The 16,186-nt window shown below is 44.7% G+C and overlaps 2 protein-coding genes across 3 annotated transcripts; both read right to left on the minus strand.

Moving 5' to 3' along the window:
• Positions 1-853: 853 nt before the first annotated feature.
• Positions 854-3,586, minus strand: LOC124678817 (wall-associated receptor kinase 2-like). Of its 2 annotated transcripts, XM_047214670.1 has the most exons (4): positions 2,676-3,586; positions 2,400-2,549; positions 1,864-2,263; positions 854-1,632 (listed from the first exon to the last, which is right to left on the minus strand). In XM_047214670.1, the coding sequence occupies exons 1-4, from the start codon at positions 3,547-3,549 to the stop codon at positions 1,071-1,073; spliced, it is 1,986 nt and encodes a 661-aa protein (XP_047070626.1). In that variant the 5' UTR covers positions 3,550-3,586; the 3' UTR covers positions 854-1,070. The 2 variants fall into 2 exon arrangements, with proteins under 2 accessions (XP_047070626.1, XP_047070625.1); XM_047214669.1 differs by having other exon boundaries at positions 854-2,263; positions 2,676-3,580.
• Positions 3,587-5,686: 2,100 nt separating this feature from the next.
• Positions 5,687-12,771, minus strand: LOC124671391 (uncharacterized protein At1g51745-like). Its single transcript, XM_047207766.1, has 3 exons — positions 12,545-12,771; positions 8,024-8,985; positions 5,687-7,530 (listed from the first exon to the last, which is right to left on the minus strand). The coding sequence occupies exons 1-3, from the start codon at positions 12,769-12,771 to the stop codon at positions 6,209-6,211; spliced, it is 2,511 nt and encodes an 836-aa protein (XP_047063722.1). The 3' UTR covers positions 5,687-6,208.
• Between the last annotated feature and the right edge of the window lie 3,415 nt (positions 12,772-16,186).

Here is a 16,186-nt window from a genome sequence, read left to right on the forward strand (position 1 = left end):
TCATCATATAGTATTTACTGACTGCATAATATATACTTCTATACAGAGAAATTTCCAAAATTCTCTGTGGTCAATGGAGCACACAGATCCCAACATGGCTTCGCCACTATGACGTGGTCAAGGTCAAGCCATATTGTCCACAGGTTAGGCGAGCTAGCTAGCCCGGCATGTAGCTATCCACTGATACGAGAGCGACCTCAAACGTAATGTTCGTCGCACACCCCTCCGCCGAGGCAACCTCCAAAGCGACGAGCCAGCCAACCCCTGTCGTGGTAGTGCGGGTGCCATCTTTTCTGGGTCGTCGCCGCCTGTCACGATAGTCCCAGCCGGCCAGCCATTCGTCCATGGAAAATCGACATTGTTTCCAAACTTCGTCGACGGTTTGACGTTGACAGACGCGGGCACGCAAATTAGCAGGCGTCTCCTTCCCTTGCAGAGTGCCATCCTGTCAACCATTAGTCCTACAACTAGACGAGCCATTACAGGTGACATCTAGAGACCAAATAGTTGTCACTTGCCAGGACTCAGGATGGGTTTTTCTTTGTCATCTATCGCATGGATTGTTTTTTCGAGAGTATGCCAAAGACATATACCGAATTTTTATAGAAGGCAAAATAGTTTTACAAGATCCTGAGGTCATATTACTGCGAACAGAGATGCCGGGGAAGGTAGCAAACAGTTACAATCTCATTGTCATGCAAAGCATATCAAAGTAGACAGATCCTCTTATGGTAGCCTTCCGAACCCATTTTGCTTTGAAGCTGAAGTCCTCATTAAACTAGTACTACGCAACTCCATAAGATAAATATGCTAGTGAAAAAACTTCAGAATGGACAATGCCGCAGAACGCAAAGACGAAATGGATATTCTGATTAACATACGAAGATTTGGTACACTACAAGTGGGAACTTGAGCCGAGTCAGTAAAGTTTCTTCACGTACGAATGGCTCGAACAAATAGGATGAATGAAACGCGGACAGCCTCACTAATATAACCCTACTCTAGGTTTCTTTCTACCTGATTGCATGCCATCTACATACAAAGGGGACCCGATCATTAGTATGGAGGACCTAACAAGACAGATCACCAGATGGAAGTAGAATGATCTCCATGCTTTCATCCTTCGCAGTGCCATCATGGATAAAACTCGGTTGCGTGCATAAATTCATCTCCCCGTGGCACCTCGACTCCCAAAGCACAGGCTCTTCTTCACCCTTCAGGACAGAGTGCTGTTTCATCAGCCTTCTCAGTGCTTCAAGTTCAACTGCAACCTCTATCATCCTTGGCCTCTCTTCACCTTTCAACCTTAAGCATCTTAAAGCCAACTGCGCGACAGTTTTAACATGTCTCATTCCAGCTTCCTCAGCCACTTGAGAATCTACAATTTCCAGTAACCGATTCTCGTGGAACAACGTGCTAAAATACATTGCTAGGCTTTTCACCTCGTCCATCTGGCCATCAGATATTGGTTTCTGCCTTGTCAATAGCTCGATAAGCACCACACCAAAGCTGTACACGTCACTTTTCTCAGTCAGCTGGCTTGTCTGGAAGTACTCAGGGTCCATGTACCCTAGTGTTCCCTGCACTAAGGTCGTCACATGGGTCTGATTCTGGGGAATTGGCCTTGAGGCACCAAAATCAGAGACCTTTGCGGTGAAGCTCCCGTCAAGAAGTATGTTTGATGACTTGACATCTCTGTGAATGATTGGCGTCTTTGCAGCTAAGTGCAAGTATGCAAGTGCTGATGCAGTTTCAACTGCAATCCTTAGGCGATCCTCCCATGACATTGGGACCGATGTATTGTGAAGATGATGAAAAAGGGCCCCGTTGGTGATAAATTCATAAACCAATAAGGGAACCTCTGCCTCAAGACAGCAGCCTAGTAGCTGAACCACATTTGTGTGGGTCACTTGTGAAAGAATGACCAACTCATTCACGAACTGTTCCACCTGGCTCTGATCAACTCGCTGCGACCTCTTGACTGCTACAACCATTTGATCTGACAGTATACCTTTGTAGACTGTTCCGAACCCACCTCTACCAACAATATTGTTATCACTGAATTTGTTGGTTGCTTTTTCAAGCTCACCTGAGGTAAATATCCGCAGAGGTGCCCTCCGAGAAAGCATCTGCTGCTTCAACAAAATGCCACCATTCTGCATAAAATATCTCTGTCTTTTCTTTGCAACCTTTCTCTTCTTAACAAGCCAGTGGGTCCAGAAGCCGAGAATAAGAAGAAGAAGTAGCAGAGCTAGTCCCGCAACTGCAAACAGCAAACACATAGTAAAACTCGGAGAATTATTTATTTGCTTAAGCATTAATCTAGCTCAACATGCCTCCTGTATAATGATCAAATCCATCATATGACGAAAAAGAGAGAATTGGCTTCAGAAACTTGCCTATTGAAATCTGCAGAGTGCCAATTCCATTGCAGCCACTTCCATTCTTAAGGCCGTCACCACTCATCCCTGATGGGCAAGTACAGTTGAAACCGCCCTCCATGTTGATGCAACTATGTGTGCATGGCCTTCCGATGCACTCATCGATATCTTGACAACAGTCACGTGTAACCAAATAGGAATCAGATGTGGCTAGTTCTTACTGACAATTTTTTTCACAAAAAAATTGGAGATAACAAGAAAACCCAGATATGTAAGCAGGGAAGTGTTCATTACCTTGGCATCCACCGGGCGCTTGCAGGTAAGGGTTCCCCTGAAATCCCTTGGTACAATTGCAGCGATATCCAATTCCGTTGGAAGAGTTATAGCAGTAAGAATTCTCCTTGCAGGCATATGATGCAGAGTGTTTTGCTGCCTCCTCACAGCTTCCACCATCTATGGACCACTCGAGAACAACAGGCCGGTATTGCGAGCTGTTACTTGAGATATTCAGGTTAGCGGTAGAGAAAACATAGGAGTTCTGCTCCACGATGAACGCCTCGGCACATGCTGAAGTACTGTTGCCCTTGTTGAGCCTAGTAGGTATGCTCGTGAATTCTAAGGACAGCTCCTTTAACCCTTTGGGCACCGGTGCTTGGCAGCAAGCCACACCAGAGCAAGCACCATTGACGATGCTATTATTTGTAGAGCAAAAAGAAGCGCAGCCACCGCTGTAACTGGTACTACCATTTAGCAGCATGGCCACCATATTACAGCCCACGGCTGTAAACTTGTTTCTTGTATCAGAGAATGTGAAGTTGGTCCTGTCAAGGCTAAAGCTAGCATAGTTCCCTCCGCACTGCGGAGAACGAGAAGCGGCACTAGCCATGATGCTCACAGAACCATCCAGCAACGAGATGTTGAGAATAGTGAACACGTTGTTGCCGATGGGCAGCATCGGACCTAATGAACCACATGTGATCTGGAACCCTTGGGCTGGGGAGGGGATTTGGCCAGGAACACCGAAAGGATAGGGGATGTGGATGTTGGAACCGTTGCACCTGGAGCCATGGGGACTTGATCCCATGGAATGAACAAAGGATGTATGAAAGAAGCATGAGAGGAGGAGGAGCAATGGCAGAAGAGACGAGTGAACAAATTTCGTCTCCATTGGTCTTTGGGAAGAAACAATGGGCACAGCAAACACAACGTTACTTATCAAGACTAGACTATCACAAGAATCCAAGTGGGGAGACTAATAACAGTAGCCACTAATAACAAACAATTGCTCGTGGTTCTCTGGTACATAGTTTTTCTTTTTCTTTTTGTAGAGCATACTGGCGCAGACTCTACACAAGCCGGTCTCAGGCTCTCAGCTAAGATGGGGACGTGTAGTTGTGGAATTGTGCAAGCTCCCATGTGGTCAAAGAGATATTTACCCCAGAAACAATAAGTACGACCCTATCCCCTGTCTCATTTTAATTTCTTTTTGTGAAGCCAAGTTTTTTGTTTTGACTGATTTTTTTGTGAAACCAAGTTTATGCTTCAAGCAAACACTGGTCTGAGACGGGATGCTTTAAACTGCTATTGTCTGTACATGTATACATTGGTGCCTAAACAAAATATTAACACCACTGTCTACATGCAGCTCATGGACAAGATTGATTGGTTAAATTCACCACCTCACATATGCCAGCTGAAGTTCAGATGAAAGTAAGTATGCAGAGCCGCGAGTAAGATTATCATCTTGTCCAGTAGTTTGGACTCACAAGTTCAGTCAATGTCTCAAACAATAGTCAATCGCCATTTCTTACTCTACAGAAACAAACGTGGAGATTGAATCTGGATACAGTACTAATTTAGTATCCACTGCCCCTGCCCTTTATTTCTTTGTGAGACTGTCCCTGCCAACCATTCAGGCAATCCACCACAAGCAGGAGAAGCAAGTAGCAGATTCAAAATATGGCGATCATAATTCTAGGGTTTCAGACTACCTCACCACTCACCAGTCACCGCCTTCAGGGTCGTGTTGCTCGGGGCGCTGGGCGGCTGGCCGGTTGGGTCTAGGAATGTGGGAGCCGGCGCTGGGAGGGTGCCCGTGGGCCGTGGCTCAAGCAGCTGCCGTGATCCCGCCGCCCGAGGACGAGGAGGTGATGGGAGAATGCGATGGGTGGAGTGGTGACGGGCTGACGGCGACGGTGCGTACAAGGGAGAGAGGCTACACTTCAGGCTGGAATGGACTGGACGGGGAAGAAACGCTGAAATTGTAATGCTACGCACATGCCCGTCATGGAGATGACTAGGTCTAGGTGTGATGATGTCCGTGAGAAGCGGCGCCGGACAAGACGAGGTGTGGTGCGTCGGGTCCGCTTTTCAGTTGGATCGGACCCAGCACCCCCAGGAGATTGATCTGATTCGTTTGTTGCATAATAGTTTTACAGTATGAAACACAACTATAGCCATTGCAGAACTGCCAATAGTCGCAGTACAGCATAAAAAGACTTAAGGAGCCTTGGCCTTATCCCTTCCCCGTCTACAGTAGAGAAGGGTGTTTTTCTGAGCGACCGAAGGAGAGCCTCGCCATCGCCGTCTCGGCAGCCGCCTCGCCCTCCGCCAGCTGCTCTGGCGGCGGGAGGACGGGGGGACCCCGAGCGGCGGTGTGTATATAGTGCAGGTTTTCTTTCACGGCCAGCCGGAGGCGTCGGGGAGGAGGAGGCGCAGCCGGAGTGGCTTTTGCAGGTGGGAGTCTTCCTCTTCGTCGGCGGTGTTCCTTGGAGCTCTTGCGGGCGATCTTCCACCTCGCAGCGCGCTCGCAGCTTCTTGGAGTTGGCGTGGGCGTCTTCCCCTCGCCGGTGACCGTGGGACGGCGGCGCCGGCTGCTGAAATAAGCGTGGAGGAGGGTGGCTTGATCTGGATCGATGTTGATGGCGGCGTTCGGTGTAGGTCCTTGCGGCCGGTGCTCGGCGACTTCCCGTCCGTCATGGGGATGCTCCTGATCCAAGGCGTCATAAGGAGCAGAGGCGGCGGCGCGCCACCGACAGCGCCGTGCCACCATCGTCGTCGTGTTCGAGTTGCACAGGGGTGTGCTTGTAATCGGATTTCCTTCGGGGTCCTTTGTGTAACTTTGCCAGATTAATGTTACTTTCTTTTACTCGCAAAAAAAAAAAGCATAAAAAGACTTCCATGGTTCCACCAGGGACAAACACATACAGTACAATACTCGCTGAGAGCCTGAGACATATACATGATAGCATACATACAGGAACAGCATCAATTGAACACAAAGAAACGCCAGCCAAACCACATCATTGCAGGTTTTGTAACATGTAACTTTAAGCTAGATGTTCATAGTAACATTTGAGGTATTCTGGTTTACTGCATCGACTAACTGTAACCTACATATGCTTCTGGACAAACAGGTGACGATCTGAATATAGCTGAGCCACTATATACATGGCACCACAACAAAACCTATCGACTGTTGGCTATGTATGCAACAACGAAGACTGACTAACTATATAGACACGGGATATAAAATGCTGAAGTTAGAACTTTGACCACCAATCCAAATGCTGGCCACCGTTCTGGCTGTCCCCCTTTGAAGAAGCCTCTTCATGGAGGTGATTGGCTCGACTCTGCAAGGGACATCCATCGGATTGCTACACATTAGCAGTTCTCCATCTTTACACCAGCCACCGAACAGTCAAGAGATCAGCAGTTTTGATGTATGAACAGTTTGCTCCTTCAGTACCAGAAAAATGTACATACAATAGCTGCAAGCCTGAGCCAGGTCAAACTATGCCAACCATATGTACTAGCATAGCCATGACCTATGGTGGATCCCTTATGGCAGGACCAGCCTTTCTCACACGGTGAGGAAGAGATTGAGATGGCCTACCAACTGCTTCCATTATCCTGCTGAACACAACCTTTACAGGGACGCATGTGACCAGTGGAATTGCTCCTTCTGATTTTAACAAACCACCCAGAATATCACTGCGTCTATGTGCCTTCCCTTGGCCACCTTCTCTGCGATTCTTTTTTCCAATGGAAACGGGCAAAGGGGCTCTACTTTTTATGCTTGGTGAGCTTCCTTTCTTGGTTCCGGATTTCTTTTGAGATTTCTGTAGAAATGGCCTCTGGACACTGGAGATGTTTTTCTTAGCAAGCCTGGCTCCCTGCTGACTGGGAGGAGCATGAAACCTATCAAAGGGAGCTTTCATATCCAAGGTTGCTTGTGATGAATTAGAACGTGGAACTCTTGGCATAGCAGTCCTTCTGCCTGTTCTCCAAGCAGGTGCAACTGCTGCACTTTGTTCCAGAACAAGATCACTGCCAAAAACAAGACTATCTGCTGAACCGTCTCCAATTTGATTGACTATGATAGGGTGTCCAACTATAGCTTTGCCGTTCAGTCTGCTCATTAGAGAAACCAATGGGACATGCTCGCCTTGATAGTTAGCCTGTACCTTCAACTCAACATTGAACAACGGGCTGATGGAACCAAGATGTGAGCCATTATTTCGCTGATACTGTGAAGATCCTTCCCTGCATGCCTTCCGACCAAGAGAGTATATTTGATCGTCATTTTTATTGAGCAGAGAAGCCTTGCAGGGAATTTCTGAGTCATTGAAAGTGTAACTTTGCCCATTATCTCTGGTAGGTCTCGAAGATGAGGGGTAATCATTACCATAATATGTGTCAAGTTCCGGATAACTCGCAGCCTTGTCAACAAAATCTGTTTCATCAGAATCATAATCAAAATCTTGGTTCTCCAAAAGAAATTGACCGAACGGTTGATGGCTGGATGCACCAATATTCTCCATTTTAGAGTCAACTTCATTGGCCATTTTCAGCGACCCTTTCATGAAACTATTGGAGTTGTCTAATGACAAATTTTCATCTTCCTTACCAATTGGTCTCTTCAATGCACTCCTCTGGTTGCGTTTACCTTTCATATGCCACTGGGAGACACCTAACTCAGAAGAACCATCCTCGTCTTCTAAGACATTTAGTTGAGGAATATGAGTAGAAAAGGCCACCTCAACATCGTCGTCGATATCATTTGCATGCCTTAACTTATTAGAAGCCTGGGGGTGGAGGGAACTAGGATCACATGCATCTGCTTCAGGCGATTGTATCTTAGCATACCCTGCAGATAATGTCAACAAAGGGGATGTGATGATCAAACAAGGAAAAATATCCAGATGCAAATGTGAGAGAAGTCACTGGAATCAATTATCATAAGTGAGGGTTCTATTTATTGTAGTAAAACATAAAAATGATCAAGTATACCTATAGCATATCTCAAACAACAATTTTAATCAACACACTTCAAGAAAGAAAAATCACCAAAAAAAAAACGAAAGAAAGATCACCAACAAAACAAACGAAATGCACACATAAGTAGCATAAGTAGAGATGACTTGTCCTCAATTTTTGCAACGATTCAACTCCACCCTCAGCAGAACTACATGATTGCATGATCAATAAATAATTGACTTTATAGGGAAAATATCAACATTTCTATAATATAACTATATAAGGCAACAATAGTTCACACCCTAAGCAGGGGTATGATTATTTATATTGCACCTTAAAAATACAAATTGAAAGAAAATGCATGCAGCAACAGAGGCACTTACTTTGCAAAAGTTCAGCATCATCTTCTGTCTCAGTTTCTGAGCATTCACTCGCTGAGGAATCAGATTCATGCTTCTCAACAAAGTTGGGAAATGGTTGCTCTTGGGGAATGGTATCTTGTTGCTTTGGGTAACTATCAGTCTCACGATGAGCTTCTGTTAAAATTATTTGCTTAGCAAGAAGAGAGTCACGGTTATGTGCATCCCCAAAATCACTAGAGGGGTATGTGGAGCCACTTCTCTTGTCCTGACAGATAGCAGGCAGATGATCCTTCCCTCCTTCAACTCCAACAGTTCCAAAATCATCATTGCACAGAAAAGAATGAGTCTTCTGTTTAACTTGAGCAAGTGGCCTGCATCTATCATGCTTCTTTACAACAGATTCTTCAAAAAGGCCTTCCTCCAATCTTCTTCTTTTCAGGGCCGCATTTTCCTCGCCGCTCTCTATACTTGGCCCTCCTTGCGTATGTCCAAGATGAGAATACCCATTAACGTGATTACTGAGAGTGTTCCCTGGAGCCTCCAAAACAAGAGATCCTGACAAGTTTCTCTTTGAACCAGCATAAATGAACTTCTGCTCACACTCTTTTGTTTCACCAAGGAGAACAGAGTTATTACCTTTCCCTTTGTTACTCTTTTTGCTTTTGTAACGAGTGGTGCTGAGATCTACGCGCTGTTGAGTTGCTGAGCTTTGCAAATGCAACGGAGGTTCCTGCACATTATTTTTTGAGTAATATTCTGAAGCAAATTTATCGAACTCCCTCCCCCTGAAACCTTGATTCTGGTACTTCGATACAAGCTGCTTTCTCTCCAATTCAAGAGCATGAAGAATAGCATCTTCTCTACGAGCATATTTTTCTCTTCTCTTTACAGGTTGACAGGACTTTGCTTTCTCAATACAAGCATCAAACTCCCCGCACCTAAATTCCTTAACACGTTTTGATTTCTCAAGGTTATACCAGTCTCTGAAATAAGAGAGGAAAAAAAGAACCATTACAAAGTAAGCATCAGAAATCAAACTACCAGTACTACTGAAAGCCAAATAAATTATATCAGGTAATGTTCAGTATGATGTGCAGCAGTTTGTCTGTTACCATTGAGGATTAGCAATCTAGTTCAACATCTTATGTACTTACTCACAGATGGAGAACTGGTCTCAGATTTGGATCAGTGAATAAAGAATAAGAGACTAAAGAAAATCATTTAAGACTACTACAGTGATTGGCAAACTACTACATACATGAAATCATTTAAGCAAGACATTGGACAGTGGAACTTGTAGAAAAACGTAATCTGATATGGCTATGTTTACCCCAACGACAGTCGCTGTTGATGCTCACTATAAGCCTGCTATTTGTGCATCACAAATATGTTGAAAAGCGAACCCTAAAAATCAAAGACGTCTACGAGCCAGAGTTCTTTCAATTTTTTGATTAGGAGGGTGATGAGATGATGAGCCCATGAGAGCATACATGTCAGGATGGTGGGCGAGTGCAATCTGCTGGACATGGAGAAGTCCAGCTTGACCACGCTGTGTATATGTCACCAGAATCAGACAAAGACAGAGACTCCGAACTTGACTAGCATGGTCATAAAGAAAAGAAACATGCATGCGCCCACGCATATGGGAAGAGGCTTAGTCATGCATGTGCATGAGGTTAAGCAAGAAATGATTTCTAATTGGAAAGATAGAGATGGTGTGCAGCTATTTAGAAGCAAATATCAGATCTGGTAAGCAGCAGCGGAGCTTGGCAGAAAGCTTAGGGCGGGCCAAGACTTTTTTTAGGAAGAAAACAACACGAAGTTGTGGAATTGGACAGAACTAATTGTGTTTTACTACTAAATAATCGCTGGTATATGGGAAAATATTGTTAGGCAGGGCGGGCCATGGCATGGTTTTGCTTCAAGGAAGCTCCACCACTGCTGGTAAGTTATTATACAACCAAATTGTGTTGCCTATTTTTTTGGAATGATAACGGCAACCGAACCAATCAAGGGTTGAATTGCATGCCCTGATGGCAGTGATGGACCTAGGAATTATCCAAAGCCTGGGCAAGTCGCAAGGCAATTCAAACTTTCCGTATATTACATACCTATGAATATAAGCATCACACAAATTTCCAGATCAGTTTTCATGTAAAAAGAGAGATACAGTGCATCACATGCAGCTGCCTGCCTTCTGGGGATGGGTTGCCTGCCCATGCCTTCATGGATGAATAGAGTCTAGAGGCCCAATAAGCAAGTGTGATAGCTGACACAGCCCAATAAGTAGTTTTACTATGTCACAGCCGCACTAAGTAGGTTGATGGACACATGTTTGACCATGCACAGCCGCTCACATGTTGTTCAACGCGTGAAGCAAGCAGCGAGCAAGCACAGGCAAGGGCCTAGTAAAGCCGAGTAACAGGGACGCTGGGTCCGCCCATGCTTGATGGGGTCCACCAAAGAGGAACTGGCGCCCAAAGTAAAGTGTCCAGGATATTTTTAGCACCTATTTGAGTTGGGCGAATATTTTAGAAATCAGATATGTCTTGCTGAGATGTAAAAGGAAAGAGAGCTTATTTTAGAGATTGTCTCAAATTGACAAATTGTGTTCAGTTTTACCAGTAGGGCCAGCTTTTGGCGAAGTTAAAGAGGGTTTAGCTACGCAATATAAATGGACATGCTAGGCATATAGGGCGTGTTTGGTTTGGTTCCCCAAGTTGCCCCGCCAAAAAATTGGTTGCCCATAGAGTTGTGGTTATTGTTTGGTTTGTACCCAAAGTTTTGGCTGCCAATGCATGCCCATCTATCTCCCTCACAGATTCTTGCCAAAAAGTTGGCAAAACGTGGGCCAAGAATTCCTTGACCAAAATTTTGGCAGCCAACTCTTACCAAATATTTGGTAGGGCTAGTATGGGCATCAACCAAACACACCCATATTTCATAAGGTTATGAGTAAACCAAAAAATGCACATGCTGGGAGTGGCCAAGCTTCTGCGTCTTCTTATATTTAGGGTTTCGATCTGGGCTCTGAGGTTGGTTGAGCAACCTTAGTGGAAAAAAAATCTGCACGCTTCGTTTCTTGCATGATTTTGCAAAGGCCAAAGAATCACTTTGATTTTTGCTGCCTACCTAGTTCTTCTATTTCTGTCTACTAATTCGTTCAACAATCCTTTTTTTCTCTACTTCGTTCTACTGCTTGTTTGGTGAGTGTGGTGATACGTCAAGGATACCCCTATAATCGTCTCAGTGCAAGCTGAGCCGTATCATAATCTTATGCGGAAAGATATTGAAGGACAATCAACTCCAACAAGGATCATGCTCCAACATAAGTTCACGAATCTCATCGGAATACAGTATTTAATATATACCACAAATCCAATAGACTAAATATACATTAAGTCATTAGTGATATCCACTTGCATGGAAAAATTGAATCAGCGAATGCTCTTGTCGTTTCATACTTTAGTCACGTGTGTTTTCTGTGAAACATCTCTTAAACCAGCTACATTTCATTCCATGGCAGCAGCCAAAAGATAACAAAGTAAACTTAGTGATGCTTTTTGGGGACATAGCTGTTAAGATTTGGAAACAGTGCTTTTCTAAGGAGTATAACTATTCTGCTTTGTATAATACAGAGGAAGTACATATCATAATTCATAACCTTAATCATCCTGCCTGTCTAACTTTGCGCACTGGAAGAAAAAGGCAATACAAACTGTCAATCTAAGCACATCTAACAACTGTTGAGAAAATCATCATCAGTGGGAGGGAACAATTATCAGTAACACTAAAACACAAATAGTCTGCACCTCAACTGACTGCGGCATCTCTTGCTTCAAACTGACATGACAGATTGAGTAGCATAATAATGTATGCATCATGGTTACAGCAAATCATACGTTATATAGCAAATCAGTATCAAATAGGTTACAACATATTGTAAATTCACCGTTCTTGCAAAAAATGGAATATATTGAGTGCATCCTAGAGGATGATTGAACATTTACCCTCCACAAGGACATACATATATGTAACACAACTTAAACGGTGACAAATCCTAACCCTGCCATTTTTATACACCCCTTCAACACAAATAATAAACCACTCGCAGTATCACACGCATAATGATGCACACGACACATGATATACATCAGCCTAGCCCTTTATTAGGTTAAGAAGCGATCCGGTCGATCGTGAATTTTCTGTTTGTTTAACTATTTCTGAGTCTACACTGAGTAACTGCCAAAACAACCGACGGGGACGATTCATTCATTAACATATGGAAGTCAAGTTGTCCATAACAGAAGCTGTTGCCATAATTATTGCAACATTACATTGTTGATCTAATAGCGTTTGGTACGGCGATCCATTAGGTATTCCCATGTTATTCCTTGACCGGAAACTCCTTCACTGATCAACAGCACGGGGTATTTAATCCCCTAGGTAAACGTGTTAACCTAGTAATATAACTAAGCAGCAGCATACCACAACAAATTAGGGCAAAAGCTTGCAGAAGGGGAGAATAACAGGAAAACTCACATGCTTGCATCCTCGCGCCCGAGTAGCTTGACCGGAGTCCCTGTCCTGGGCGACACCACCTGCGACGCCGGAAGCTCGTCCTGCCCGAGTATCCTCCCAGGCCACCAGGAGCCGTTCCGTCGCCGTACCCACACGATGGTCCCCGGCGAGCAATCCTCGATGCCACCGCCATCCGCCTCCCCTTCTCCTCCTCCCGCCCCTCCCTCTCCCCCCGAACTCCGACCCATGCCGGCCACCAACCCCACCAAACGGAACCCTAGGTTTGCATCCAGGAGCGCCCCCCTCTGCCTCCTCCGCCGGATTTAGGGTTCCGGCGGCTTGGAGAAGCTTCGCGGTCCCGCTCCGACAACCGCCTCCTCCTCACCTGGGTGTGCCGGCGAGACCGCCGCCGACCAAGTGGCGGTGTTCTAGCGGCTCGGGAATTGTATATTTCTCTAACACTTTGTTTTGATTTTCTGCAGTTTTTCCCCTGTCTGCGGTGCGGACTGCTATGAGAAAACAAAACGAAGGGAAATAGTACTGACAATGGTCTTGCCGTTTCGGTGGTCCAATGCGTGGGGCAGCAAGTATACTGCAGGCTTCAATAATATGGGCCGGCAGAGTCCAAAACCGGGGCGCTTCGCTGGTATGGGCTTTGCATCGTAGCATTTGTTTCTTTTTCTTCTCTCCTTTTGATATATCCTGACAAAAGAAATACTATTTCTAGTTCAAAACGTAAGACACACTTCTTTTACAGGGTTTTGAATACACGATGTGCATATACAAAAATGAGTTGGACATCTATGAATGATATCTACATGCTTCTCTTCCAAACTAGTTTCATTTCAGATATCTTTTTGTTTTTGCGAATATAACTTGTATTACTTAGAAGGTTCACGGATTACAATTTCGATCACATAAGCTAACAAAACCCTCCGGACTAGAGTTCAACCATATTGCCGTATCTCATCAACAATCAAATGCTCATTGCACCATTGTAAGACCAATGACAGTTCTTCAAACACCGCAAGAACTTAAGTTCCAAGCACATCTCTGAAGTGAAATAATTGCCAACAAGCCAAAAATATGATCCCCCAATTACTATCTCTAACCAGCATTCCAGCTCATGCCTCACCCCCGATAGCAAATGATCCATCAGTATTGAGCTTGCACCAACCATAAACGTGGGTTGTCCACCGTAACTCCGGTTCGACCGTCTATTCTTTGAAGCTATGGAATTCCATTTCTTCCTTATCAAGAATGAACTTGCCTTTTGATATATCTTACCCTGTGTAGTTATTGATCTGCAAGAGCAATTCCAAATAGCTCAAGAGAAAACATCGAGATGCTTCAAGCGGAGGTGGGTTTTTATCATGGACAATCTCATTACGGACATGCCACGAACGCCATAATGCCATCAACACCTTTGACCTTCAGTGGATATGTTGCCAAATAGGGTAAGCCACCAACCTACACATGTGTGTGTCACATTTTCTAACAGAGGTAGCTCCCATACTTTGGCCATAAATGACCATAATTGCACCCCAATATTGCACCTAAAGAACCACAAACTGGATGATCTGAAACTTTTATCGTTCGTTTACTTTTATTTCGCCATGTTGGTAAGGAGTCGGTGGCTTGTCTCCATGCAAAATGCTATACTTTCGGAGGTACATCAGATTTCCATACAAGCTCCCAAACTTTTATTCTCCCATCAAGAACAGAGCTTGATGAAACCATCGAAGACCTCCACACTTCATCCATTGCCAGGTCATAAGCACTCCAAACAGTGAACATGACGTGTTTTTCAGGAGGCCACACAAGCTGATCCGCTTATAACCTCGGCGAAGGCCATAATTTCAACACTTTCGAGACGTCCATTGGTACAAAATAATGTTGCAGTAAATCAATATTCCATTCACCAAATTGATCAATAAGCTCTGCATCTTCTTTTAGATGATACCAATTTAAATGATGACGGTCTCAGTATCCAAGAATCCCTCCAAATCCTTCTAGCCATTACCAACGTGCCAAATAAACCCCTTTTCAACACATCAAGTCCATGAGACATTGCTTGCTAGGTAGAGAAAGGATTTGAGCTAAATACCGTATCTTCTAACCTTCCGTTTGGGTAATATTTTGCCTTTCAAACTCTAGCACATAAACTATCAGGTTTAGTCAAAAGCCTCCATGCTCGCCTTGCGAATAAAGCTTCATTAAACTTGCGAAAATCCCAAAACCCAAGTCCACCTTGTGACTTTGGTCTCCATATACTTTCCAAAGAACGCCAATGCATTTTTCTTTTTCCTTCCTTTGCTCCCCAATAAAAATTTCTCACAAGTTTTGTCAGACCATCACACAACACACGGGGAAAGGGAATTTGAATACCCCCATCAAATAAGTGGGTAATGTCTGGGCCACTGACTTGATAAAAACCTCTCTTCCAGGCTGGCCTAAGTTACCATCTCCCCACATTATTAACCTTTTGTCAATTGGGCTTTAAGGTTTGAAGCTTTCCCCTTGACATGCGACTATCAGGTGTGGGTAAGCCAAGCTATTTCTCCTAAAAAACAAGTGAAGTCACATTAAGCACATACCGAACCTCTTCTCTAACGTCCTCCGGGCATGCATCACCGAAGAGTATAAAGCACTTTGAAGGGTTCATAAGTTCTCCAATAGATAGGGCATACATGTGCAAAGTTTGCTTGACACACTGAGCTTGGTATCGATTAGCCTTAAAGAATAACATAGTGTCATCCGCGAATAAGAGGTGTGACACCCTAGAAGCACGACGACACACCTTGATAGGAGATTGCGGATTCTCATTGATGTTGTTCTTCATAAGAGATGAAATTCCATCAACAATAAAGAGGAATAAGAAAGGGGATAATGGATCACCTTGGTGTAGCCCACGCGGCGGTGAATCCAAGAGGGTTTCATTTACTTTGACACAGTATCTCACCGCTGTAACACCCATCGTTATCCAATCTATGAATCGATGTGAGAAACCCAACTTTTTCATCACTTGCTTCAAAAACGACCAATCAACCCTATCATATGACTTTGATAGATCCAATTTATAAGCACACAAACTTATTGTTGGATCATTTTCTTCAGAAACTCAATTCGGCTCCCAGGTGCGTATGATCCCTTGATACGTCTCCAACGTATCGATAACTTCTTGTGTTCCATGCCACATTATTGATGTTATCTACATGTTTTATGCACACTTTATGTCATATTCGTGCATTTTCTGGAACTAACCTATTAACAAGATGCCGAAGTGCAGTTCATGTTTTCTCGCTGTTTTTGGTTTCGAAATCCTAGTAACGAAATATTCTCGAATCGGACGAAATCAACGCCCAGGTTCCTATTTTACCCGGAAGCATCCAGAACACACGAGAACCGCCAGAGAACACAGGGCCACCAAACCCTAGCCCGGCGCGGCCAAGGGGGGGGGGCGCCCCCCTAGGGTGTGGGCCCCCCTTCGACCTTCCTGCGCCGCCTCTTCGCCTATAAGAAGCCCCTGGATCAGAAAACCCGATACCAATTGACGAAACCCACGAAAACCTTCCAGAGCCGCCGCCATCGCGAAGCCAAGATCCGGGGGACAGGATCTCCGTTCCGGCACCCTGCCGGAGCGGGGAAGTGCCCCGAAGGCTT

The sequence above is a fragment of the Lolium rigidum genome, chromosome 7, assembly GCF_022539505.1.
Source record: "Lolium rigidum isolate FL_2022 chromosome 7, APGP_CSIRO_Lrig_0.1, whole genome shotgun sequence".
NCBI lineage: Eukaryota > Viridiplantae > Streptophyta > Magnoliopsida > Poales > Poaceae > Lolium > Lolium rigidum.

Bases quoted from the DNA above. Each gene is read 5' to 3' on its own strand.
- LOC124678817 (XM_047214669.1), bottom strand. From the start codon at position 3,549: ATGGAGACGAAATTTGTTCACTCGTCTCTTCTGCCATTGCTCCTCCTC. The intron at 2,550-2,675 runs GTAATGAACACT...ACTGTTGTCAAG, and splicing joins AGCGCCCGGTGGATGCCAAG to ATATCGATGAGTGCATCGGA. The intron at 2,264-2,399 runs GCAAGTTTCTGA...TGCTGTTTGCAG, and splicing joins CACTCTGCAGATTTCAATAG to TTGCGGGACTAGCTCTGCTA.
- LOC124671391 (XM_047207766.1), bottom strand. From the start codon at position 12,771: ATGGGTCGGAGTTCGGGGGGAGAGGGAGGGGCGGGAGGAGGAGAAGGG. The intron at 8,986-12,544 runs GTGAGTTTTCCT...CTCTTATTTCAG, and splicing joins GGGCGCGAGGATGCAAGCAT to AGACTGGTATAACCTTGAGA. The intron at 7,531-8,023 runs GTAAGTGCCTCT...CATTATCTGCAG, and splicing joins TGATGCTGAACTTTTGCAAA to GGTATGCTAAGATACAATCG.